General features: G+C 50.4%; 3 protein-coding genes across 4 annotated transcripts in view; 2 read left to right on the plus strand and 1 right to left on the minus strand.

The window, feature by feature from the left end:
- Rtf2 (replication termination factor 2) overlaps positions 1-20,659 on the plus strand; it is a 29,322-nt gene extending 8,663 nt beyond the window's left edge. Inside the window, exons 6-9 of the mRNA NM_025542.2 lie at positions 13,937-14,050; positions 17,034-17,091; positions 17,189-17,284; positions 19,356-20,659. Of these exons, the coding sequence (NP_079818.1) occupies positions 13,937-14,050; positions 17,034-17,091; positions 17,189-17,284; positions 19,356-19,534 (447 nt within the window). The 3' untranslated portion in view covers positions 19,535-20,659. The remainder of the gene's footprint in view (positions 1-13,936; positions 14,051-17,033; positions 17,092-17,188; positions 17,285-19,355) is intronic.
- Positions 1,002-9,356, minus strand: Gcnt7 (glucosaminyl (N-acetyl) transferase family member 7). 2 transcript variants are annotated; one of them, NM_001039560.3, is made up of 4 exons: positions 9,250-9,356; positions 4,681-5,722; positions 3,702-3,797; positions 1,073-2,047 (listed from the first exon to the last, which is right to left on the minus strand). In NM_001039560.3, the coding sequence occupies exons 2-4, from the start codon at positions 5,660-5,662 to the stop codon at positions 1,824-1,826; spliced, it is 1,302 nt and encodes a 433-aa protein (NP_001034649.1). In that variant the 5' UTR covers positions 5,663-5,722; positions 9,250-9,356; the 3' UTR covers positions 1,073-1,823. The 2 variants fall into 2 exon arrangements, with proteins under 2 accessions (XP_006500059.1, NP_001034649.1); XM_006499996.4 differs by lacking the exon at positions 9,250-9,356 and having other exon boundaries at positions 1,002-2,047; positions 4,681-6,074.
- Positions 20,660-23,313: 2,654 nt separating the features above from the next.
- Fam209 (family with sequence similarity 209) lies at positions 23,314-25,076 on the plus strand. Its single transcript, NM_029608.1, has 2 exons — positions 23,314-23,601; positions 24,716-25,076. The coding sequence occupies exons 1-2, from the start codon at positions 23,353-23,355 to the stop codon at positions 24,977-24,979; spliced, it is 513 nt and encodes a 170-aa protein (NP_083884.1). The 5' UTR covers positions 23,314-23,352; the 3' UTR covers positions 24,980-25,076.
- Positions 25,077-25,329: the final 253 nt, after the last annotated feature.

The following is a 25,329-nucleotide window of genomic DNA, read 5'->3' on the forward strand; positions in this document are numbered from 1 at the left end:
CAAGGAGCCTTTGAAAAGGAGTCAGGCTGGGGGTGTAGAGCGAAGTGGCAAGTGCTGGTCCTTTCTGCAGCAGCAGCCACTGCAGCGTAGAGATGGCACAGCATGCGCCCTGCTGTGCCTCCTGAGGAGGGAAGGAGGTGAAGCCACAGGGGCAAGACCAAAAGATTGCCAGGTTCAGGCTCTTTTTGAAATTTATAAATCACCAATAGGACAGTGACGGCTACGCCTTTAATCCCACTAATCAGGAGGCAGAGGCAGGCTGATCTCAAAGCTGAGTTCAAAGCCAGCCTGGTGTTCTGTGGCGGGAAGGCAGCTTGTTCTCTGCTTGTCAGCCTGGGTGCACTGAGATCTGTTCCTTGTCTCCACAAGAGGCTCTGACACACTCACAGACAGTACACACAGCAATAAGATAATTCAGGCTCTCAGAGGCTTAAGCTGGCTTTGCTCACACTGTACTACATGGTGTGCACTTTGCCTCCAGAGAACAGCACCCATAGACGTACAAGTGCTGCAGTTTGGTTTTGCAGAAAATGAATTGTATTTCTGCTCTCTGCTCTGTGGCTTGTAATAAGAAACACATCGCCATGCAAGGGGGCAGGGAATATCTTAACATTTTCAGTGTATAGTAAGGAAAGTGTTGCCTAGGCAGAGATTACTTCAATCTTATATATTTTGCTTACAGTTGATTTGTGGTGTCTGCCTTTAGCGTCTCTTCTCTCTGCTCAGCTCTTCCAGACCCCTCAGTACCTCACTGACGTGATCAGCTCTGTGTGGGGGAAGCCTCCGTTGGCTGAGGTGCTAAGATGTGGCCTTTACAGTGTGTTGGTTTCTTCTCTGGGTTCACTTAAAAAACAGCTGCAGGGTTGGAGAGGTGGCTTGGTGGCTAACAGCACGGGCTGTTCTTGGAAAGGACCTGAGTTCAACCCCATGGTGTCTGGCACCACATGGTGTCTGGCAACCATTTGTAACTCCAGTTCCAGGAGTGCCAATACTTTCTGACTTACATGGGCATGTGATACACATATGTGGTACACATACATACATGCAGGCAAAACACTCATATACATAAAATACTTGAACATGTCAGTCTTTATGCCACCAAGGACATTGCTAGAGAAAGAGCATCTATAGAAGTTTCCCAGAACAGCAGCAGCAACAGTCAGGGACATAGGAAGGAAGGGCCTGCACCTGAGGCCCAAGATGGTCATGGCCTTTTATGTCTTCAGCCCATACACCAGGGTGTTGGCCACTTGCCACATACCTAACTCGAAACACTCCGTAAAAGTCACGCTCTTGTGTGCAGAAGCCCCTGTGGAAGTGGCACGAGCAGTGCAGTTGTGGCCCCCAACATGGCAGGAAGAACAGCAGATGGCACGCCAAGACTACACAGAGTTGAGGCAGCATTCTTAAGAAGCTTGCTTCCTCTGTGGGATTATTCATTCTACCCCTAAATGCTTTCCTGGAATTTTCTAGAACAAAGTTGTACTGCTCTTAGTCCATAGGGACAGCTCCAGAGAAGCATGGCTTCCTGTGGGTGGGGCTTTGCTATATATGCGCCTCTTACTCAGGCTCTCTAGGCCTTCAGAACCAGACCCGCTGCTGGTGTGTCCCACGTGAGCTGGATTGAGCAGGTGGAGAGATTCGGCAGCTGATAATGCGCTGGGCCTCCAGCTGTTGGCTTGGGCTCCTAGCCACAGCCTCGGGTGTTTTCCTCATAGTTCTCTCCCTGCCTGTGTAGTGGTGAAGTCTGGTGGCACATGTCTCTGCATCATTTTTTAAATCATTCACATCCAAGAATTTAAAAAGCAATGCTGACAAGTGCCTTAATGGTGAGGTTGACTGTTGAAGTGGCTTTGCTGGGGAAACTGCCAGTGTGGCTCTGGAGGGACCTCGGCCTGCTGTAGGGCTCTGAGTCGGTGCCGCCTCTCTAGGCATACTCCCACCAGCGGGTCTGAGGAGGGCTCCAGCGTGGCAAAGAAAGCTGGCAGCCGGATGAGCCCAGGCAGGTCTCCCAGGCCATACACACAAGTGTCTTGGGCATCGTGGTCTGCAGAAAGAAGCAGAAATGTAACCGCCTGTTTCCCCAGGCGTTCAGTTCCAGTACAAGTAAGGCAAGTACACTTCCTCAGGTGTCAGCTGGGGGGGGGGCACCCTCACTGTGCACAAGAGCTCAAATTGAGTATCGTTCTGAAGCTGTAATTGGTCTCCAAGGGTGGATTTTGAATTTACACTGGAGGGAATTTCACCTTTGGGCTGGTATTTGGGGAACATTCTAAACAGCATGAACCACTAACGAGTGCTGCTGCACCAGGCAAGGGGGCCCGTGCCTATAAATCAACACTTTGGGAAGCTGCTAAGGCAGGAGGATTGCCATGATTATGAGGACAGAGTTAGTATCCAGGCAGTCTGGGTCTAATGAGCCTTGGATTCTAATTCCTATTTTAATTAACTTATACTTACATCGAGTTTTACTCAGAAGAACTGATAGAGTTGATAACTTTCTAGACCAGACCTTTCTGATGGACAGCCCACAGGCAAGGAGAAGCCTGAAAGGCCATGGAGTGGCCACTCACACCTCTAATTGCAGCACTTGGGTGAATGAGGCAGGAGGATCATGAGTTTAAGGCCAGCCTGGCTACACAGCAAGACCCTGTCTCAAAAGTAGAAGGAACGTGGTCTGTCCATGAAGCTCAGTAGGTGGTAGGGAGAGGGTTTTGTTAGATGCTGTTGTAGCTCCCTGTTGAATTACAATGTCTACCTTAAAAAAAAAAGTTCTAACCAGACATGGAGGGATATGCCTTTAATCCCAGGAGGTAGAGACAGGAAGATCTCTGAGCTCCAGGCTAGCCTGGTCTACATAGTGGGAGCCTGTCTCCTCCCTGTCAAAAAAAAAAAAAAAAAAATCAACCCAGTGAGGTGAACACTTGTGGCTCTCTGACCTGGCACTGTCAGGACAGTGTGTTTACTCACCTTTGAGCTACCTTGGCCTCACAGTTGGCACCCTTCCCCGTCATTAACCTGTTTATTTTAGGTCAGTCTTTTAAATGGCTGGGAAATGGGGAACCTGGTGGCTCTCTGTGTACGTCCAGTTTACTGTCTTAGTTTAGACTCCATATCCAGGCACACCATTGAGCGGAATACGTGTAGTAGCTGATGCTTAGGAAGCTGCTTGTGGACAAATGGCAGCACCCAAGAGAGGTGCTGTGCTCTGCCACAGTCCTTCTGTAGCCAGCCTGTGTGGCCTGCGACTGGTACCCCAACGTGAGTGCACCCCTGCTTCTGTGTATTCTGCAGAGTATTGAGCACCTATTCACTCATTAGCGTTGTGCAATAAAGTAATGGTCCCTCTCCAATCCTCAAGCAGCCATCTCTAAAGTGAGCTGGGGGGTAGAGGACTGGACTTTACCCTCCAAAGAACTCTGTAGTTTGCTGTACCCCAAGTGTTTGCCCCAGACAGGTTGGCCATCAGCCAGGTCCCTCTAGACCTTTCATAACTGGACTCAAACCTCTGGAACATCAGCGAGAGGTGAATTCGTGGTTCCTGGGGGAGGATCCACCAGAGAACAGAAAGACTCGCCTGCAGCAAGGGCCGCCCGAGAGTTGCTTGGCCGCCGGGTGCCCTGCATGAGCAGCACTTGCTGGTGCACATCCTTAGTCCTAGCACCCCACAGGCAGAGGCAGACTGCTCCTCGAGACTTTACCTGTGCACCCCTTGCGACCATCTCCTGCCTCTGTTCTCCACTTTGTGGCCCGAATGTGTCCTTCCCATCCAGCATCTGGTGTGGCACCTGGAGCGTCTGAGGGGAGAGAAATCCAGGGCACACTGGAGCATACAGTAGTGTACAGTTCCCAGCTGTTGTAGTGCAAGCTGTGCGGCCTGCCATTGCCTCCCGGAGATGCAGTCACTGTGAGAAAGACCTGTGCAGTGGCCATCAGTGTATGGGCTGACCAGGGGCCATCCTGCCCTTCACTGCAGTCTTCGCCCTTTTCCTGCCTCTCAGAACTCACTGGATGTGTGTGATGTGCCCTCAGGACCATGCTGGGGGCTCTGCGCTGCATTCCTGTCTGACAGCCCTGGTAGGTGATCTGGGAACAGGGCTTGCAGTGGGCCTGAGAGATCACAGAATCCTCCAAAGCCATTCCTGCTGGGTCCCTGTCTGCAAATGTGTTATTTATCAACAGCCGTAGGTGGCCATGCTTGAAGCAGCATGCTGTGAGGGAACCAGTCAGCCTGTCTCAAGACCGCACCAACCAGAGTCCCCCACAAGTGCTGGGGGGTTGCCACAGACAACATCACTTTTCCTGTTTGGGGTTTTTTTTTTGTTTTTCTGTTTTCTAGTCAAGACCTCACTCAGCTCAGGCTGTACTGTACAGCTGTCCTCCTGCCTCAGCTTCACAAGAACTGTGATTTATAGGATGAGCCCTTAGCAAAAATGCAGATTTTTCCAAACATTTATGCCCAGGATTTCCAAAAGAGTCTGTTGAAAGAGACACAGGTTGGATAGGCACATGGCAAGACTGTCCCCCTGATGCCACATTCCTAAAACAAGAGGCTACCCCAAGTGGAAGGCCTTGTGAGATGCAGGCTCTGTACGTAGGTAGCCACAGCAAGACATCTAAAAGAGTCAACCCCCCGCCAGCTTCTTCACTGCGTGTCACCCACATGGTGAGTTATCCTACCTTTCAGTCGGTTCAGGGTCACCCAGTAGTGCTTCTCCGGGCTTTGGATGTCTTTGGACCACTGCAGCATGTCTTTTGCACGGGGATCAGTTAGGACGAACTCTACAAACTTCCTCGTAAGTGCATAGTGAGCACTTCCAGAGGAAATTGTTAGATTGTGGGGTGGGCTTTGTTTGAAAATTGTATTTGGAGCTGTGTAGCTGTTTTCATCGGGACTGGGCTTTGGAGGGCCTTGGCCTGTCTTGGGTTTGGAGTTTGCGGGTGGGGTCACCCCAGGCGTGATGTTTTTACCCTTCCACCTGGTTCTGATGTCATAGATGATTTCTTTGTTGGTTTTGATAGGGAATTCCTGTCCACAGAGATTCATGACATAGTGCCATTGAAATGGGGAGTGGACCAGGTCCCTCATGCAGTCAATCTCTGCCTGCAGCCTCCTGAGGTTGTCATGAGCCACCTTCTGTGTCTTTGATGAAAGAAAGATGTTTCCAAAACAGTCCACGAAGGTTTGCATGGCACTCTTAAACTTCTTTGGGGCATTTTCATCACTGTGGATACAGTAGACATTCTGAGGTGCATAAATCGCTCTGAGAAGCCGCACAAACATGACCAGCTCCCTCGGAGCATGTATAACATAGGCCAAGGAGAAGTTCCCCTCTTCTGCAGACAGGGGTCTGGTTATGAAGTGCAGCCCCCGAGCCAGCCTGGAGCAGTTTCCAGGTGTGCGCAAGCGAGCAGGAACTTCAGAGTTCTGAGGGGGTTTGCAGAATTGAGCGATTTGGGGGGCTGCCTTTTTCCCGTCAAATAAAGCCGAGCACAGTTCATCTGGATAGAAGCCACATTCCACCACAGCTGGGTTGGTGGGCTCAGCCTCAGCCTCAGCCTCAGCCTCCTCAGGACCTGGGTTTCTCAAGTAAAGAAAGATGAAGGCGCAAATCATGCCACATGCCACCAGCCCAGCCTTTGTGGTCCGGAGCTGGCTCATGCTTTGAGCTCTCAGTGTGTTGTCGCCACCATAGCTTGAAAGGTTTTCCTTTTAGTTCTCCTAAAGGAACAACAGAACATTTAGAGTAGGGTGACCTCCTCCAGCCCCTGCTGAAGCACATTCACTGTATGTTCTTTTTTTTTTTTAAAGATTTATTTATTTATTATATGTAAGTACACTGTAGCTGTCTTCAGATACTCCAGAAGAGGGCATCAGATTTTGTTACGGATGGTTGTGAGCCACCATGTGGTTGCTGGGATTTGAACTCAGGACCTTCGGAAGAGCAGTCGGCGCTCTCAACCACTGAGCCATCTCGCCAGCCCTTACTGTATGTTCTTAAGGGAGTCACTTGGGCTGGGGATGCAGAGCAGTGGGTGCAGTGCCTGCCTGGCATGTGTGAAACCCTGGGTCCCCATGTCTGTCAGCTCTGCACATTTGGGTAGAGACAGGAAGAGCAGAAGTTCAAGGTCATTGTTGGCTACACAGTGGTTTCCAGGGATCAGTGGATGGATAGATAGGTAGATGGTCAGATGGAAAAGTGCCATTTGGGCTTCTTTCTTTCTGCCCTTTTTTTTTTTTTTTTTTTTTTGAGGGGCTTTTATGTTGCCCAAGCTGACCTTGAACTTAAGGGTTTACACATCCTCCTGTCTCCGGCGCCTAAGTCTGTGGACTGCAGGTGCAGTAGGCACATCTGGCTAATTTGACCACTTTTAAATGTGTTTATACTCTGAAACTACCACCACATCAGGGCAACTTTGCCCTACCTTTCCTTATACCCCTGGTGACTCGCCTGCCTTTCTACACCATTTGTGTGATTTCTGTGTCCTGGATGGTTTGCATGTTCTGTAATGTGACATAGTGACATAGTAGACTCAGACAGTGGATTCTTGGTAGGGGTGCTTTTTCCTAGTTATGACAGTCAGCCTCATCAGCCCAGTTCTCCATAGCTCTCATTGCTGAGTGATGCTCTATCTCATGGCCATGCACAATCTATTTGTTCAACTGTTGATGGACACGTGAGTCATTTTTGGTGTCTCATTGTTACAGGGATGCTGTAATCATTGTGTGCAAGTCTTTGTGTAAGCATGTTTTTGTCTGTCTCCAGTGAATGTGGGGTAGTGAAGTGGTGGTCTCCCGTGTTGGATAGCTTCACAGTGGGCTTCTCTGGGTCAGTAGTACAGCAGCAGGTAGGAGAGAGAGTTCCTTACACTCTGCACTCCATTCCCATGGTAACCATCCTAATTGGGGGTGATTCCCTGTGGTGTCACTGTGTGTCCCTGATGACTCCATCTGCTGAACACAGCTCATGAGCTGTGTATTCACGCCTTTCTCTGTTACACTGAGTTGGAGTCTTTCCGTAAAGAACTTAAATGACAAGTTGAGAGCAGTCTATGGTTACACAGCTAACCTGCTGAAGTGAGCTGATGGAGCTGATAGGTTGCTTTTAGGCATTAAAATCGAGGTGTGTAATGATGTCTCTTTATACCAATGTGGTCAGCTGCCTAGAAGCGGAGTAGGAACTTGAGCAGGTACCACTGCGGCAGACAGTTGCTGAGAGCACATTAATGAGGCTACTGTTGTATAGCTACCATCATTGTCCTTCTGCACTGAGAGAGGAGAGCTGGCCGAGTGAGAGGTCAGGAGGTCTTGCTCTTTGTGACTCCTGGTTCTGTGGTGCCACAAGTCACATTGTCATGGCCAATGGACGTGCAGGAGCTCTTTCCTTAAGTGACATGGCGGTTGGTAGAGCTCTGAATCACTCTTAAGACTCACAGCCTTGAGAGTTCTGCCTGTCTCAGATGGTTAAATACCACATTGATTTTCAGTGCAGTTTCTGATCACCTAATGTGAAATACAAAGCAGCTGCTGCCCCGGGCGCTGCTCACAGATTCAGTCAACACATGCCAATTGCTGAGAGCATCAAACCTTAGGGTCTCCTTTATTAAAGAGTTTGTGAGTTTGTAGGGCTTGCAAGGTCTACCTTCATAAACACTCTGATGGCTCATCATTTCAAGTCTGGTCCCCAAAATAAACAGCCCCTCCCCCAGTATAGAAGTCCCCTAGGGCGGAGAACCCTGGTTGACGTAGATGCAGATCAAGCAACACTGAGGATTCTTGGGTGCTGTCACTTCAGGCTTTACTTATTTTTCAGCCTGCTTGGGTTTTTTGAGACAGAGCCTCACAGTGTCGTCCTGACTAGCCTGGAACTCACTGTGTAGACCAGGCTGGCCTGGAACTCACAGAGCTGTATGCTGGGGTTCAGGGCTTGTGCCGCCACACCCGGCTGAAACTTGGGAATTTTGAGCAAGGTACACAGTAAGTGCTCGTGGCTTGGCACACCCTTCCTGGTGGTGTAGGTTTTGCCAGGAAGAAGGCTCGGGGTCTGCTTGGTTCTCACACTAGCAGAGTGTGCCCCTGTAAGCCTGCTGTAGCCACGCACCAGGGACTGCCTTTTCAGACATCTATATAATTAAATGAAGACAATCCCAGGGGTAGCCCAGTGTCCTTCAGGGCACTCCCTGGCCTAAATGGTTTTCTGCCTTTTTTAGGTGGATGAGAGCAAGGTGTGTCTTTCTTATCACCTTCTCCTGGTCCTCAGCGCAGCTGATACTGCGGTCTGACTGTCACCCACTCAGACACCACTGCCCAGCCAGCTGCTACTTCAGCACAAGCCACCACTGTTTCTATTTAGTGTGTTGTCACATGAACTATAGTCTTGCTCCCTTTGAGAATTCTCTTCATTCGATCAGCAGTTTCCAGAATTTCCTCAGGCTTTACCACAGCCCAGCTCACTGTGTATTCCTCACCCTGAGAGCCTGCTGTGGAACCTGGAGGCTGAGCGCAAACCAGGGAGCCAGGCCAGCGGCTGCCACAGGACCTCCTGAGTGTCCCTTCCCATGATCTTCTCACTGGGGTCATCACCAGCCTGCCGCTTGGTTGGTTGCAGACCCTGTGTGTCACAGCTACTTTCTGAGCATGGTGACACAAGTCACTGTGGTCACAGCAGGGCAGGTTCTCATCTGTCCTCTTAGTCCTCCCTGGGCTCAGGACAGTGTCCACAGCACCATGAATGTCAGCTTTTATAAACCGCTAGATAGATCATGTTAGTTGGGCTAATTTGAACCCACAAGCTGTCCATAAGATGGGCATCTCGTTCGCAGTGTGCTTATGCCTAGGTCTGTGTGCTGGCCCAGCTGTGTGTCTGCAGAGGTGGGCTCCTCTATGGAGTGTCCACCTGGAGCAAGCACAGCTGCCAGATCATCTTCAGAAGCAGGCTTCGGCAGTGGCCTTAAGTAAGTCGGGGTTGAGACACGGTGGCTTTTTAACACCTGTGAAATGTCATCTGTCACATGCTGTGGAAATGGTCCACCTTGGTTTTCTTTGGCTTAAAGCCAAAAAACATGGGACTATTTTTGAGGGGAAAGTGGTGCCCACCTACCATAATCGCTAAAACTGGGTCTGCTGTCACAGGCAGCTGTGCCTGTTGCTGTGTTTACAGTCAGAGAAAGCTCTATTTCCTTCAGAACGCACACCTGCTTGCCCTGATGCCCACCGTCCCCTCCCCATCCTGTTAGCGACACACTCACCAGGTGCAGGTCCCGTTCCTGGCAGGAACCTGGGCAGGTGCTGGCCTAGCCACCTCTCCTCTGACGGACGAATGCTTCCCTCACTGCGGCTCCTGCTTCTTAGAGTTGCCTGGCAGGCTGGGCTGCCTCTGTGTCCCGGGGGACCTGTATTCTTGTTGATCCTGATGCGTTGTGGAAAAAAACTGCTGTATTTGATCCTGAGAATCCTTCAAGATTGTATGCCTGCCCCCAAAGAGGGATGGGGCATAAAACAAAGCCCTGAGAGATGCTGATAAGGTGTGTGCATGACACGCCAGGTGTGGCGGGCCTGGCGGGGCGGGGCTCAACCTGCAGACTCTGAAAACCCCTGCTTCTGGTGGCCTTGTAGTTTCTAAGATCTTGGTCAGATTCCTTCAAAGCCAGGCGTGGTAGCACACGCCTTTAATCCCAGCATTCTGCACTGGAGAGAGAGAAACTGCGGCAGGCGTATCTCTGATTCCCAGTTAGCCTAGTCTACAAAGTGTTCTCTAGGCCAGCCAAGCTCCACCGTAAAACCCTGTCTCAAAAACAAACAAAAAACAACAAAATACTCCTTTTAGAACAGGAGGCCAATTTTTCTGACACTTCTGTCTTTAGGTTCACTCTGCATAGATCTGCTTTTGCACATTCATTCATTCACTAATTACTTTAGGGGAGGGCTCCCGAGCCCCTGAGCATGAGAGGGCGTCAGAGGACACTTTGCAAAGGCCAATTCTCCTTCCATCATGAGGGTTCTAGGGATTATACTCAGAGCTCGGGACTCAGCAGCAAGTGCCCTTACCCGATGAACCATCTCACTGGCCTGACAGATGTGTTCCTCGCACGGTGCTGCTCGGTGCAGCTCAGTGGCAGTGCTCAGCTAGCATGCCTGGCTTCTGGGTTCCACAGCCGCAGCACAGAACATGGAGGGAGAAGTGCATCACTGAAGATTTATCCCCTTTTATGTTTCTCAATTCCTGAGCTAGATGGCGGGATGAGTGGATGTGTCTTCACCTGCCAGCGGAGCCTGAGTGTGTTTTGTGGAGCAGCTGTCACAGCTGCTATGAAGGAGGTCTTGGTGGGGTAGCTGACAGAGTCGCCGTGACCTTCAGGCCTGGTCCTCATCAGACCCCAGATGGATAGAGCAAGCACAGCTGGTGTCTGGGGGTGGTCAGCCCCATCCTCCGAGGCTGTTTCTCTACAGCAGTTTACAAGAGCAGCCAGGCATGGAGCACACGACTTCACATTGGAGGCCAGCCTGGGCTACCAGTGAGGCCTTGCCTCAAGACTCAAGATCTTGCCTGTCACACTTGGAAGGCTGAGGCAAGAGAATTGCCAGGAGTTCCAGGCCAGCTTAAGTTAAGTACTTCTCAGCTAACCTGGGAAGGAGGGAAAATGTGTTCCTCACAAATGTGGCTCAGTCCCCATGAACCATCTCTGCATCAGCCCTGCCCTTCCTCCCCATCACAGTACCTCTGTCCATTGCTGCTAGCTACCGGATGCGTCTCTCACCTACATCCAAGGTTGGGGGTAAGGAAGTTCTCCCAAGGCCAGAGCATGTGACATGTGACCTGGAGGAAACTGTCTTAAGGGACAGTCCTACTTAGTTTAGGTCTAACTAACCAATGTCATTGAGTGTTAATGGGACTTTTGAGGTGGGGGGGGGGGGCGAATGCTTCTGTTTTTTTGTTTGTTTTTGCTTTGTGGTCAGGGTTTTGTTATATAATCTATGTTGGCCCAAAACTCTATGTGTATGTAGCCTAGGCTGGCCATGAATTCACAGTAGTCCTGCCTCAGTCTCCTTATCGCTGGGATTATGGCTTAAGATAGCTCATTAAAGGACTGGAGAGATGGCTCAGTGGTCAAGAGCACTGGCTGATCTTCCAGAGGTCCTGAGTTCAATTCCCAGCAACCACATGGTGACTCAGAATGTAATGGGGTCTAATATCCTCTTCTGGTGCATCTGATGACAGCTAAAGTGTACTCATAAATTAAATAAGTAAATAAATCTTTTTTTTTTAAGATAGTTGAATTTAAAAAGAAAGACAGGTTTGTTGTGTGTGTGTGTGTGTGTGTGTGTGTGTGTGTGTGTGAGCGTGTGTGTGTGCCTACATGGCTGTGTGTGCACCACTTGCATTCAAGTGCCCACAAGGTCAGAAGCGAGGTCAGATCCCCTGGAATTAGTTACAGGTGGTGAGCCACTGGATGGGGGCTGGGGACTGAACGTGGGTCTCTAGCAAGAGCAGTAAGCACCCTTAACCACTGAGCCATCTCTCCAGCTCCAAATTCCTAACAGTTTAGCTATCAAGATATTTCAGTGCTGGGTATGTGTGTGTCCTGAGTCAGGCCACAGCCATGGCTGTTTCCAAAGGAGGTTGTTGCCAGCACCATAAAGGAAAGAGCAGGGGCAGAGAGGCAGAGAAGGTCACCCTGAGGTCCCAGGAGGATAGCCACTAGTGTGAGGCCAAGTCTGCTCTACACAGATAGTTCAAGGCTACAGAGTTGCTTAGTGAGACCCAGGTTCAAGAGAGAAACACTCAGCAGGCTTTAAGGTTCAGCCTCTTTCCAGGTCTGGGCTCTTTCTCCACAACCACCTGAATGTACAGAGAATGGTCGGTGGGCAGCATCCTGACCCCTGGAGGTGGTGGTTGCTCCTTGGTGGACTCTTAGGTCAGGGGTGCTAACCCTGCCTGTGCTGGGCTGGCTGGGTTTCCTCACCTTGACACACCCTAGAGTTACCTGAGAGGAAGGCACCTCAGGTGAGACGGTGCCTGTGTGAGCCTGGCCCGTAGGAAGCTGGTGAGGCATTTTCTTGTCGGGTGATTGATAGGGAGGTTCCAGCTCCCTGCGGGCTGGCCGTGCCACTCCTGGGTGGTTTAAGAAAGCAGGCTGAGCAAGCAGGGAGCAGTGTTTCTCCGTGATCCCTGCTTCAGTTCCTGCCTCCAGGCCTCAGTGGTGAGTGCAGCCGGAGGGTGGTGAGTGGAAAGAAGCCCTCTCCTCACAAGCCGCTGTGGCCATGTTGTTTATCACCGCAGTTAAGATATGCTGTGCTAGTCCTGGACTAGGAATTCCATCCCCACAAATTTCTCCCTCACAGTCTTGTCTTGTATGACATGGTTTTGTGTCAAGCTTTTCAATGATAAAATCCACTGGTGGCCTCTCCGCTGGTGTTAAAACTCAGAAGCAGGGAGGTCTGGGGCCTCTGGAGAGAAACTGCAGCTGAGGTCCCAGCAGGGAGATGGCTCTGCACTAAGGGTCCCGCCTCCTGCACCCTTCACCGTCCTCAGGAGGGTTAGTTACGCCAGCGAGTGCCTCTGAGCCCCTGGGGCCTTCCTTCCCACCTCACTCAGTTCCAGAAAAATCCCTTTTCATCCTCTCTCCAAGGAAGATCCCTCCCTTCTTCACTGAGGGGGTCTCTACCCAAGTGTGCCTGGTCCCAGACTTCCCAGGGGCCACCTGCTTAGAGGTTGTTCCTCCCCATCTCCCTGCCTCATGGTGGCTGAGATAGCCCTCTCCCTCAGTGGGAACCTCCTTTCCTTCAGGTCATTTCTCTGGAGGCCGCCAAGCTCGGGGCTGGCAGATACCTTCAGTCAGCAGCACTCCTCAGGGCAGCCCTGAGCAAGGAGCAAACCACTCGTCAGGCTCGCACGCTGACCTCTGACCTGTGTGCCCAGAGGTGCCAGAGACCTTGGGCCCTCTTAAAAGAGGGTCCTGTTTATCAGCTTTCTTACAGAGGATAGCATGGCACCTCTTCCCAGGTGTGACAGCCAGAATCATCTGCAGACTGTGTGGAGTCCCTGGGGAACAGAGCAGCCACCTTTGAGGGTCTCTTCTCTGGAGTTACACCACCCTTACAGCTGAGGAGGCTGCCCTGGAGGCAGGAGCAGAAGCCTCAGTTCTGTGTAGGAGCCTTGCTCTCCGACATTGTCTCTCTTCCTGCAGAGACTAGCATTGAGAACAACTCGGATAACGTGAAGAAGATCCCAGGCTATCAGTGCCTAGGACCTAATTCTCAGGGGCGAAGGGACTTAGTGGTTTGGTGGCAGGTGGCCTCTGTAAGGTGGGGGCTTGCTTGCTTACAATTCTGTGAATATGGGCATGTGTGCAGCTGGCAGAGCTGAGCATGAACTGACAAGTGTCTGTCCCTGCCTCTAGGACACCACTGGGACACCTTGGACATGGCTCAGTCCTGTTCTGCTAAGGTGTGTCTAGGGTCAACCTTAGAACTGGAAGTTAGCAGACACTTGTTCTTTCAGCTAGGGCTGCTGCCAGCAGTAGGTATGCTGTTGGTACCCAGCAGTATGGTATGGGCATGGGGAGGATGAGCGGGCTCACAGAGTAACCATTAGCCCCCAGCCACACTGCACAAGCCTCCTCAGATGGTCCCACTGCTTAGAGTCCTTGCTCAGGCCTGGTTAGTCAAGGATTACAGACTTCCAAAAGGAAAACAGGTGTCCAGCTTGGACCAGTGTGTACAAAGTCTGATACATGAGTCACCCTGTTGGAACCCTCCAGAGTCGGGCTGCCAGGCTATGTTTCTCTAGGCACATGGACCTGAGAGCAGCTGATCCAAGATGGAGGCAAAACTGACAGGAGCCTAGCAAGGGCTGGAGGCCAATCGAGAGTGAACGGTGGGACCATGGGTGCCTCCCTCCTCTGGTGACTGACTCTCCTCTCTTTTGATCTTCAGTGTGGGGCTGCCTTCCAGGAGGAGGACATCATTGTGCTCAATGGCACCAAGGAGGATGTGGAGATGCTGAAGAAGAGGATGGAGGAGAGGAGGCTGAGGGCCAAGCTGGAAAAGGTAGTGCCCCAGAGCCTGCTGCAAACTATCCTGCAACCTCAGCAGATGCTGCCCAGCCTAGGGGGCCTGGCCTCTAGAAACAGATTTGGGGCTTGGCTGCATTGGTCTTCATCACCAGATAAGTAGGTGGTCGGTGGCTCAAGGCATGATGGTGTAGGGAAGATTTTAAAAGGATGGGTCAAGCACTTGCGCACAGTGTCGCAGAATGAGCTCTCAGGAAAAGCAGTCATGGAGGTGAAAGAGCACAGGCGGGCTGGGCTTGGAGCTTAGCAGTAGAGTGTGAGGCCCTAGGTTCTGTCACCAGTGCAGAAAAAGAAAGGAGTCATAGTGCATTTTCATAACTTGTAGAGGTGAAAGCAGAAGTCAGTGTCACCTCAGCAGGTCTGAGGTCCCCCTGCAGTGTAGTCCAGCAGGCATGGAGGGCATACAAAGCAATGGACCTCATCGTGGCTCCAATTGTTTTGTTGTTGATTGTTATAGAGAAAGGTTAGGCTAAAGGTAAACTCTAGCCTACTGTTTGTTTTACTAAGGTAGAAATCCAGATGTGGCACACCTGTAATCCTATCCTCCTAAGGAAGAGTTAGGAGAGTTGGAGGAGTTTGGAGAGCCAAGGGCTAAGTGTGGCTTAGTGGTAGAGCACCTGCATCTCATGTGCAGTCATGAGTTTGATCCCAGCACTGAAACAAAGAAAACCCTCAGGGCAATGCTGGAAGGGTTAGAAAAGTAGTGTGGTGAGGACACACTGACCAGAAACAGCTGGCATTAAATCAGCCTACATCTGCCAGTGTGGTCTGAAGGTATAAGGCTGTAGTGACAGGAGGGGCTTCAGAGCTTTGCTTGTGCCTTTTTGTCATAGATGAAAGAACAGAAAGAATCACATCACCCGTGGGTGACAGTGGTTCCATGGTTGTGAGGCTTAAAAAGCTGATGGCCACACAAGGGACCCATCTCTCAGAAGCAAACCCATCCTCATCTCCTCTATCAGCTTGGAAAATAGTGCATGGAGCCCGTGCAAATGTTCAGCTGTGGGAATCGTGGAGCTTCAAACATCTGTGTGTGCATGTTAATTCCAAATTAGTTTTCTAAAATTCACTTACCATCATAAAAGCATAGAAAAGTTGCAGTGTCTTTGGCAAGAGACAGCAGCCAAGGGGATCTGATTGGTTTTTGCTGTTCTTGGTCAGTTTTTTAAAAATGTAAGGAGAGGCATAGTGTGCTAAAAAGCAGCAGGAGCCCTGTCAGCCTTGGAGTGGCTTCCCACGTGGCTGTCCTATCACAGGCCTCCTGCCAAGTCCTGCAGAGCCCAGTGGGATTGCATCCCCTCTGCAGCCTCTTCAGCAGGGCCTCTGTGAACGCGCTTAGATACTGCTACCAAGATACAAAATATTTCCCAAATATCCTCACCTGCTGTCAGGGCTTGTGTCTCTGCGCACACCTCCAGCTTTGAACAGCCCAACCGTCAATGAGGGGAGAGAACTAAGCGTTCGTCTCAGTTGTTTTGTGTGACTGGGGGTGTGTGGACACTGAATGTGTGCACACAAGATGTCAGGTGTCCTCCTCTGTCCCTCTCTGCTGTTACCTTGAGACAGGGTCCCTCAGTAAGCCTGAAGAACACCATTTCGGCATGACTAGCTAACCAGCAAATTCTCAGGATCCTAGTCTCTCTACCTGTGAGTTCTGGGGTACAAACATGCACAGTCATGTTTCTGCAGTGGGTGCTTCTGCACCAAGACATCTCTGTAGTCTGTGAGGTTTTTGCTTTGTAGTAACAGCCTTCAAAGATTTGTGTGTGTGCATTTCATGTGTAAATGAACTGTTTCTTACCATTTTTTTCCCAAATGCTTTAAGTCAAATTGCATGAATGTCACACATCAAAGTCCACCACCGAGAAAGATCTTTTGTTCAGTGCAAGAGATGAGGGCCTTCCAAAATTCATTATCTTGTTTTACTTTGTTATTTTAAAGACAGGGTCTCATGAAGTCCAGGCTGGCCTTGAACTTACTGGTCTTAAACTCCTGATTCTCTTGTCTCTGCCTCCCCTGCGCTGAGACAGCAGGTGTGCTGTGTCTCTGGTACAGTTTGGGGTTCTTATGGAAATGGTGTTTTAAAGTAAGCTGTGACCTGCCTTTCTGATGGTCTGTGGGGTTAACTGTAATTTCAGAATGATCAGCCTTCTGGGGGATGAACACTGTTACCCATGCAGCATCTAAGAGTCCAGTGACGCTGACCTAGAGCCTCACCAGCTGACGCTTCTCAGTGAAAACCTCCTCACAGCTGAGCAGGCGTCGGAGGCTGACAGCTCTGGGGCTGAGTGAATGAGGCTCCGTGTGTGTTCACGTGTGTGGAAGTTGTTATTGTTTCACTGCTCTTTTGTGTACGATAGTCACTGGAGAGAGTGAGTGGCCTTTTGTTTGTGCTGCGGTTTTGGAGATCATCAATGCCTCCTCAACACTGAATGGCTGCCCCATCACAGAGCAACTCTGTATGAGTCTGTGTAGACTCAGTCTTCTGTGAGGCATGGCTGCTAGACTGGAGACAGGTCGTCCTCAGAGAATGTGTCTGGCCATCAGGGACCCTGGGCCCTAGGCAGGCCCACTGACACTGTGGTCTGATTATCTGAGCACAACCCTTCCCCTTCTCCCACCCTGTCAGTTACTTCTCTGTGTTCGAGAACCCCGTGACCAGTGGCGGCCTCCAGAGGCAGAGCTTAGTTTGGCTCCCAGTTCCACAGGGTGAGAGTCCATCGTGGCCAAGAGGCACGGCCACAAGAGTAGGAAGCTGAGAACTCCATCCACACACGAAGCAGAGTGGACTGGAACTGGGGTGAGGTTGTACACCCAGTAAGTAGTGCACCACCACCCCCTGAAGGTTCCCTAAACTCCCAAACAGCACCACCAGTTTGGGATCAAGTGTTCAAAAAGCCAAGCTGGGAGACTCTCCCATTCAACCACCACACCCTCCAAAGGTTTCTTTCTTCTTACAGAAAACAAAGAAACCGAAGACAGCGACCGAGTGTGCGTCAAAGCCGGGTACCACACAAGGTACGACCTTAGGAACCTGGGTGCGGGTTGTCCACGGATACCGGGCCCTTGCTCTGCTTTGGCTCAAGGTTTGTTTTGCTGATTCTGTCTTCTCCAGATTCCGCAGGGCCATCAAAAGTGAAGTCTGGCAAGCCTGAGGAGGCGGACCCTGATCCTAGAGAGAAGAAAAGCACCCCGGCTCCCAGGGGCGCAGGTGGGTCTTACTGAGCCAGCGGAGAGCTGAGAACAAAGGGATGAGAAAACTCAGGCTCTCCTGATCGTTCACCCGTGGCTCCCGTGTCCTTTGAATTAAAGAGTAGTCAAAGGTTCTGGGCACAAAGCCCATATCTTACTGTTGTGCAAGCTTATGGTGCCATACCACAGCAGCACACAGAGCTACCCTCAATGCTTCACACTGTGGAGGGCTTAGGCACTGCAGCCACACTGTGTGGAGGCCTTGGACACTGCAGCCACACTGTGTGGAGGCCTTGGGCACTGCAGACACACTGTGTGGAGGCCTTGGGCACTGCAGACACACTGTGTGGAGGCCTTGGGCACTGCAGACACACTGTGTGGAGGCCTTGGGCACTGCAGACACACTGTGTGGAGGCCGTGGGCACTGCAGACACACTGTGTGGAGGCCTTGGACACTGCAGACACACTGTGTGGAGGCCTTGGGCACTGTAGACACACTGTGTGGAGGCCTTGGGTACTGCAGACATACTGTGTCGAGGGCTTAGGCACTTCAGTGCCTTCCTATTTTCCCCTTAGCGATCTTTGTCTCTACTTGCCTCTTTTTTCTTTCTTTCTTTCTTTCTTTCTTTCTTTTTTTTTTCCTGAGACAGGGTTTCTCTGTGTAGCCCTGGCTGTCCTGGAACTCACTTTGTAGACCAGGCTAGCCTTGAACTCAGAAATCCACCTGCCTCTGCCTCCCGAGTGCTGGGATTAAAGGTGTGCGCCACCACGCCCGGCCCAACTTGCCTCTTTTGCCAAGTGGCCAAACTGCTCTTGAAACTCAATGTCTTTACTTCAGAGGAAGCATCGTTTACATCAGCCCAGTGGCAGAGGTGACTCAGCCATGAGCACCAGGCCAGTCTGGGCCACATGCTTGAGTTCAGGCTAGCTTAGGTCACATGGTGAGTTTCTGTCTCAAAAAGAAAACAAAGGACAGGAGAGCTGGCTTAGCAGTTCAGAGCCAATAGTGCTCTGCTCCTAGCACCCATATCTGGCAGCTCACTGCTTGTACCTCCACCTCCAAGAGACCTGACAGCCTCTTCAGGCCTCACCAGGCACACACACACACATACACCATACACGTACATATAAAGAAAAAAGAATAAACAAAAAAAGGAAAATAAATATTTATACCATGCCTGGTGACACAGGCCTCTCATCCCAGCTACTCAGGAGCTGAGGCAGGAAGATCAAAAGTTTGAGGTCAGCCTTGGCAGCTTAGTCAACTCCTCTATCAAAGTAAACCATCGAAGGGACCTGGGGCAGAGCTCAGTCAGTAGAGGACTACTTACTCTACTTACTCTGTTGAGCGTGTGTGAGGAGAGAGAGAAGAGAGAGATTGTGTTATTATGTCCAGCATAAATAGTGGCCAGTGGCTCCCATTCTGGCGTCAATCAGCATAGTAAGCCGACCAGAACAGGCCACTGGGGCTTCTGGGCTCTTTGTCCTGGTTCAATACCAACCTGAGCGGACCAGGCCCTCAGCCTGAGTGCTGAGAAGCAGGGGACAGTCTGGTGCTGGCATACAGTGCTCAGCAAGGCCTTATGTGGTTGGGGCTCTGCCTGGCTTTCAGGAGACACTAATAAGAGTCTGTGCTTCAAGCCAGGCATCGGAGGCACAGTTAGGAAAATCACTCCAAATTCAAGGTCAGACTGGTCTACATACTAAGTTCTAGGCCAGCCAAGACTACATAGTGAGGCCCTGACTCAAATAATATATTGTAGGCAGGAAATATAGCTCAGTGGTTAGAATACTAGCACATATGCATAAAGCCTGGGCTCAGTATGAAGCAGTGTGATGGCAGCTTCTGTAATCCCAGCACTTGGGAGGTGACGCCACAGGACCCGAAATCAAGGCCAGCCCCGGCTGCAGAGAGTTCAAGGATGGGCTGGGCTGAATGTGTCTCTGCCCCTTTACTTCAGCTGCTTTCCAAATAGCAGCAAGACATTGGGAGCTTAGCCAAGTGGCATGCATGACTTGGTCCCTTTAAAACTTAGTCATTTGGAATGATCTTCAGCCCCAGCCTCACCGGTTTTGGCTTTGTTTTCTAGCAACTAATGGGAGTGCGTCTGGGAAAGTTGGCAAGCCCCCATGTGGGGCCCTGAAGAGGTCCATTGCAGACAGCGAGGAGTCTGAAACCTACAAGTCTATCTTCACCAGCCACAGCTCTGCCAAGCGCTCCAAGGAGGAGTCTGCGCACTGGGTCACCCACACATCCTACTGCTTCTGAAGCGGGACCGGGCCTTCACCCTGGGTTTCCCGTGGCCTTCTGTGCCACACTTGCTTGGTGTGGCACTGTGCTATAAAGCTGTCCTCTGCAGTCCTCAGCCAGCGTGGTCACTTGCTGTGAGATCTTGAGGGCCCTGGGAGTGAGAAGTGGTGTGTGACCTCCCTAGTAGCAGGTCCACAGGCCGTACCTCTCACCTAGCCTGGTGACTGCTGCTTCTATTAGGTAACAAAAGACTCCAGCTCTCGGTGTACACTCAGCTCATAATGGTCAAGGAGGGAGTGGCCCCGAGCTTAGGGACAGACTTCCAACAGTCTTAGACCTTGCTCCTCACAGGGTTCTTCTTGCCTGATCAAGGACTGCAGAGAGGACGCATGCCTGACTGCCTGGTGCACACTAACATCCTTTCTCTGTCTTCCTTCTCTCTCCCTCCGCTATCTTGGTAAGAGAATGGCAGCCATCCAGGTGCCGGTGGCAGGCAGGAATGACTCCTTTTCCATCCCCACAGTTAAAATTGGGACCTCTGTGACACTTCATGTGGTGTGATAGATCTGCCTCTGGGCTGGGCAGATGGCTCACTCAGTGGATAAAGCACTCGCCATGGACACTTGTGGACCAGAGTTTAGATCCCCAGAACCTTTATCAAAGCCCGGTGAGTGCAGTAGCTGCCTGTGATCCCAGCCCCTGTAAGGCAGGGTTCCCTCAGCAAGGCACTGAGTTCAGGGTTCGAGGAGAACCTGCCTCAGACACTAGCTGGAGTGCAGTTGAGAGATTCCCAGTGTCAGCCTCTGGCCTCCACACTTAAAGTCCCTGTTCCCAAACCAAACATGGTGGCATGTCTAATCCAAGCAGTCAGAAGACTGAGGCAGGAGGATCGCCGAGATGTCAGAGCTGGCAAGGTTAAATAGCAAACCCTCACCTCAGGAAACAACCCCAGAAAAGCCCCTGTTCCTGCTGCCCTCTGGTTTGCTGCTTGCAGGCGATGAGGCTTGGCCTCAAATACACTTGCATTTATTCTGGGACAGTGCTGGGAGCATGGTAGGAGTGTGCAGCAGGGTGGGAGTGAGCATGGTCCAAGGGACCCTGGGCGCATGACCTTTGTACTTAGAAAATTGAAATAAAGGTTGTAGAAATATTTGGGGGGGTTGGTTTTGCTTTTGAAACATGGCCTCACTATATGCATGGCTGGCCTCAAACTCAAGATCTTCCTGTCTAACCTCCCAGAGGCTAGAATTAGAGCTGAGGGTAGGCACTTGTGCCTACCTAGCATGCACAGAGCCCTGGGTTCTTCCACGACATTACATAAGCCAGATGTGACAGGCACCCGTCGCTCCAGCATTTGGGAGATGGAGGCAGATGGATCAGAAGTTCAAGGCCCGTGCTGGAGAGTTGGCTCAGTGGTTCTTCAGAGGTCCTGAGTTTGATTCCCAGCAACCACGTGGTGCCTCACAGCCATCTATAATGGGCACCTTCTCCTGGTGTGTCTGAAGACAGTGACAGTGTACCCATATACATAAAATAAATCCGATTTTTAAAAAAAGAACTTCAAAGCCATCCTTGGCTACATAGAAGTGTTAGGCAAGCCTGGGATACGATAGACCCTGTCTTTAAAAAAAAAAGAATTTTTATTTTCCAAAACAAAGCTAATTAACTCTTTTATTTCTCTGAGCTATTTTCAATACAGTGAAAACTACTTTAGAGGTATTTTTTGATGTTGTTAAATTCTCATAACGGTTACTTTATTTTGGTAGTTTTCTTTTAATCAAAAGAGAACTTTATTGAGGATGAAAACAGTGTAAAACTCAAAGCTACTCTGTCATTGAATTAGCACACCACCATTTCTCTTATCCTATTTTTACAAAGAAAACTTAGCCCTTGTTTTTTTTTTTTTTTTTTTTTTTTTTATTTATTTATTTATTATATGTAAGTACACTGTAGCTGTCTTCAGACACTCCAGAAGAGGGAGTCAGATCTCGTTACGGATGGTTGTGAGCCACCATGTGGTTGCTGGGATTTGAACTCCTGACCTTCGGAAGAGCAGTCGGGTGCTCTTACCCGCTGAGCCATCTCACCAGCCCAAACTTAGCCCTTGTAAGCCATATTTTATTAATTACAACCTTTAAATGTTTAATTTTTTTAAAGATTTATTTATTTTTCTTCTCTTTCTTTTTTTTTTTTTGGTTTTTTTGAGACAGGGTTTCTCTGTATAGCCCTGGCTGTCCTAGAACTCACTTTGTAGACCAGGCTGGCCTCAAACTCAGAGATCCACCTGCCTCTGCCTCCCGAGTGCTGGGATTAAAGGTGTGCGCCACCACCGCCTAGCACTTACTTATATGAGTACACTGTAGCTGTCTTGAGACACACCAGAAGAGGGCATCGGGTCCCATTTCAGATGGTTGTAAGCCACCATGTGCTTGCTGGGAATCGAACTCAGGACCTCTGGAAGAACATTCAGTGCTCTTAACCTCTGAGCCATCTCCAGCCCCTTGATGATTTAAAAAAAAAAAAAAAAAAAAAGAATACTTTCACATTTCTCAACCTTAAAACTTCGATATCAGGCTGGCGAGATGGCTCAGCGGATGGCTACCGAATGCCAGATCTGACTTCAAAAGCAGTACCTACAGACATGGATACCTAGCCCAGCAATACCTTCACCATGGGAATTTTCACGATCTTGCTCAGGGCCTGCCAAGGATGACCCTCCAAACAGACTGCACTGCACCCCTGGCCACAGCCAGAAGCACCAGGGCCGCCTGCTTCTCTAGTGAGCGTCTGTAGCTGTCTAGATGTCAGGGCTCGTTTCTGATCCAGCAGGAGGCCTGTGCCAGCATCTGGTAGGAGGCCCACAGAAACCGATGCTCTGCCCTAGGGGAACGCCCTGCTGCCCACTGGCCCCTGGACACAGGAGTCTGTAGAAGCCACGCTAAGCTCAGAGTGTAACACATTTGGAGGCAGTGTGAGTGTTAGCAGAAAGTCATTTCTCAGGTCATTTCTCAAGATCCCTGCAGTGAGCTACGAGGGACAAGCGTGGGCCTTAATGCTGCATGAGTAGTGCGTGTGTGTGTGTGTTGTGTGGTAGGTGTGTATGTTGTGTGTGCACAGGTGCATATGTGAGCATGTGGAGACCAGAAGTCAACCTTCAGTATTATTCCTGAGACACTGTGCATCTTGTGTTTTGAGATGGTCTCACTGGCCCAGAACCCAACAAGTACTTGGGCTGGGTAGCCAGCAAGTGCACGTTCAGGCTGTCCCGGCCTCCCCAGCTCTGTGACTACAAGTGCCCACCACAACTAGCTTTTTAATGCATGTGCTGGGGACTAAATTCAGGCCCCTATGCTTGCATTCAGACACTATCTACTGAGCCATCTTCCCGGCTCCTTGGGTGACAGTCCCCACAACCCTTAGATGGTAGTGTAGGCCAAAGGAAAGAAATCCATGAGCCCCAGTGAGTGGCCTGTGGCTGGTAACCTTGTTTCTCGATCTACCCCTGTTGGGACACCTTGTACCTGTATCTTACCACTGTCTGGATCAAATAAGTGAAACCAGAAACAGACGATGGCCTCTCCTTAGAGGGTGCCAAGCTCAGAGCATTCCAGCAAGGAAACAGCATCCTCTCTTCTCGTCCCTGGAAGTCCTACCAGGCAGGCTACTCACGGTGAGTGAGCCTCAGGCTTCTTAAGCTAAAGGCATCACAATGACTGGAGCTGTTGGCTCAGGGCCCTCTGTGACATCACGAGCCCCCAACACTAGCCCATCAGTGTCTCTGGCACCACGGCAGGCAGCCCCACCATGTGTAGCTCCCTGGGCCAGCTCTGCTCACCATGCGGACGCTGCTGAGATGGTGCCTGTTCTTGTCTCTGTGCGTCTCTTGTGCCTGTGCCTTCATGTTTTCTTCGATGAGGGAGAAAACCAAGGAAAGCCCAGGGAAGGTGCCTTGCGGCGGACACTTCCGGATTAGACAGAATCTTCCAGAGAATGCCCAAGGCTGGCTTGGGAACAAATGGCTCTGGCTTTTTGTTGCCATTATGATATATGTGATGCTGAAGTTTCGAGGAGATGGCGAGAATAAGGTAAGGATGTCCTTGGTCACACCACAACCATTCATTCGCTCTCAGAAACCCAGGTTAGGTTCCTACAAGTAGGACCACTAGTGTCTGACCTTGAACTTTGGCCAGAAAGCCCTATGATGATAGCTAGGTGAAGTTGCTTCCTCTGAGGATGAGATGGTTTGAGATGGGTTCCTAAACAGCTCATGGTTTTCCTGTGAAGTAAGCTTTGATTATTTTCCCCGACTTGAGAGTAGACTCTGGAGCTCACGGTGTGTTCTGTGGTGTCAGACCTGCTCACAGGGCCAGGCTCACACACTCCAGGCGAGGTGAGCTCTTATTTCCCTTGCTTTTGACTCACTGAAAATGTCTGAGCCAAAGGAAGTTTCATCTCGAGTAAAGTTTGAGGCCTCTACTCAAGAGTCACTACGGGTGTCCCCCACAGTGGCTTGGAGCTCTTCGGGGATTGGAGGGACAGAGGTTCAGTCTAAGATAAACCCAGCATTTCAAGACACTGTGGCCAGGGTCTGGGAGATGCCTCAGTTAGAAAAATGCAGCCTTGGGGACTTAAGTTCTATCCATAGCACCCAGATCAAAGTCAGGCCTGGTGGCGCCCCTGTCCCTGGAGAGCTGGCATACCCCTGTCCCTGGAGAGCTGGGGAGGGAGGCTTAGGAGGACCTTGTTAGACAGCCAGTCTAGCAGAATTCTGGAGTCCCAGCTTCAGTGAGAGACCTTGCTTGCCTCGGGAAATATGGTGAAGTGGTGAGGAAGACAACCACTATCTATCAACCTCCACACACATATTCTGGCTAGAGCAAAGGCGGCCAAGCTGCCTGTAAAGGCTCAAGTGGGAGTCATTTTCAGCTCTACAGGCCATAGAGTCTCTGTGGCAGCTCCTTCCTCCCTTTCTGTCATTTGAGCCTGAGAACAGGCCCAGCTAGTAACAGAGCTTGGCTGTGTGCCAATAAAACTTTATTTACGAAATCAAGTCGCGGGCCAATTTGGTCACAGTTAAAACCAACAACATCCAGACTAGGTTTGTTATTGTGTCCCCTCTTGGCTGAGTCTAACTTTTGGAACTGCGTAGGAACTAGTGAGGCCACTGGAATACTTCACCCGGAATCTCTCTCTCGACAGGAGCAGCATCCTCCTGGCCTCCGAGGCTGCCAGCTCCGCTCTCCACCAAAGAAAGCTCAAAATATTTCCCCCAGCAAAGACTTCACTTTCAATACTTTAACCCAGCTCGAGATGGAATTGGTGAAATTTGTGTCCAAGGTGCGGAACCTTAAGGTCTCCATGGCAACTAACAGTAACTCCAGGCAGCAGGTTCCAGAGAGCCCCACGAACCTGTACAATAATGTCACAATATATGAGATATGGGGGGAGGAGGACTCTGAGTGAAGAGGTTTATAGTAAAGTATAAGAAAAGACAAGTATTGACAGACAGTATCCGAACTAATAAAGACTATTCTGAAGAAGAAAGAGTCCCCCACGTGAGCTCTTTCTCCCCTCCACAACCCCTCTTGTTTGTTTGTTTGTTTGTTTGTTTGTTTGTTTTTAACTGGAGTTTAAAATGCCAAGTCCCAGTAGACTTGGAAGTACAGGCACGCACAGATCACTGATCTGAGCACAGGTCGCTGGTCCTGGGAATCTGCCAGGCTCCAGAATGTGGAGGCAGGCGCTGACATTTTCCTGGACACTCTTGGTTTCTATATACTATCTATATACTATCATATCAGATTCGAATGACT

This window comes from Mus musculus, chromosome 2 (genome assembly GCF_000001635.26).
Source record: "Mus musculus strain C57BL/6J chromosome 2, GRCm38.p6 C57BL/6J".
NCBI classification, from domain to species: domain Eukaryota; kingdom Metazoa; phylum Chordata; class Mammalia; order Rodentia; family Muridae; genus Mus; species Mus musculus.

Excerpts from the sequence above, each read along its gene's own strand:
- Gcnt7 (XM_006499996.4), bottom strand. The coding sequence starts at position 5,662 with ATGAGCCAGCTCCGGACCACAAAGGCTGGGCTGGTGGCATGTGGCATG. Across the intron at positions 3,798-4,680 it reads GACCCTGAACCGACTGAAAG|ACGCTCCAGGTGCCACACCA; the intron begins GTAGGATAACTC and ends CTCTCCCCTCAG. Across the intron at positions 2,048-3,701 it reads TGGTCGCAAGGGGTGCACAG|ACCACGATGCCCAAGACACT; the intron begins GTAAAGTCTCGA and ends TTCTTTCTGCAG.
- Fam209 (NM_029608.1), top strand. The coding sequence starts at position 23,353 with ATGCGGACGCTGCTGAGATGGTGCCTGTTCTTGTCTCTGTGCGTCTCT. Across the intron at positions 23,602-24,715 it reads GAGGAGATGGCGAGAATAAG|GAGCAGCATCCTCCTGGCCT; the intron begins GTAAGGATGTCC and ends CTCTCTCGACAG.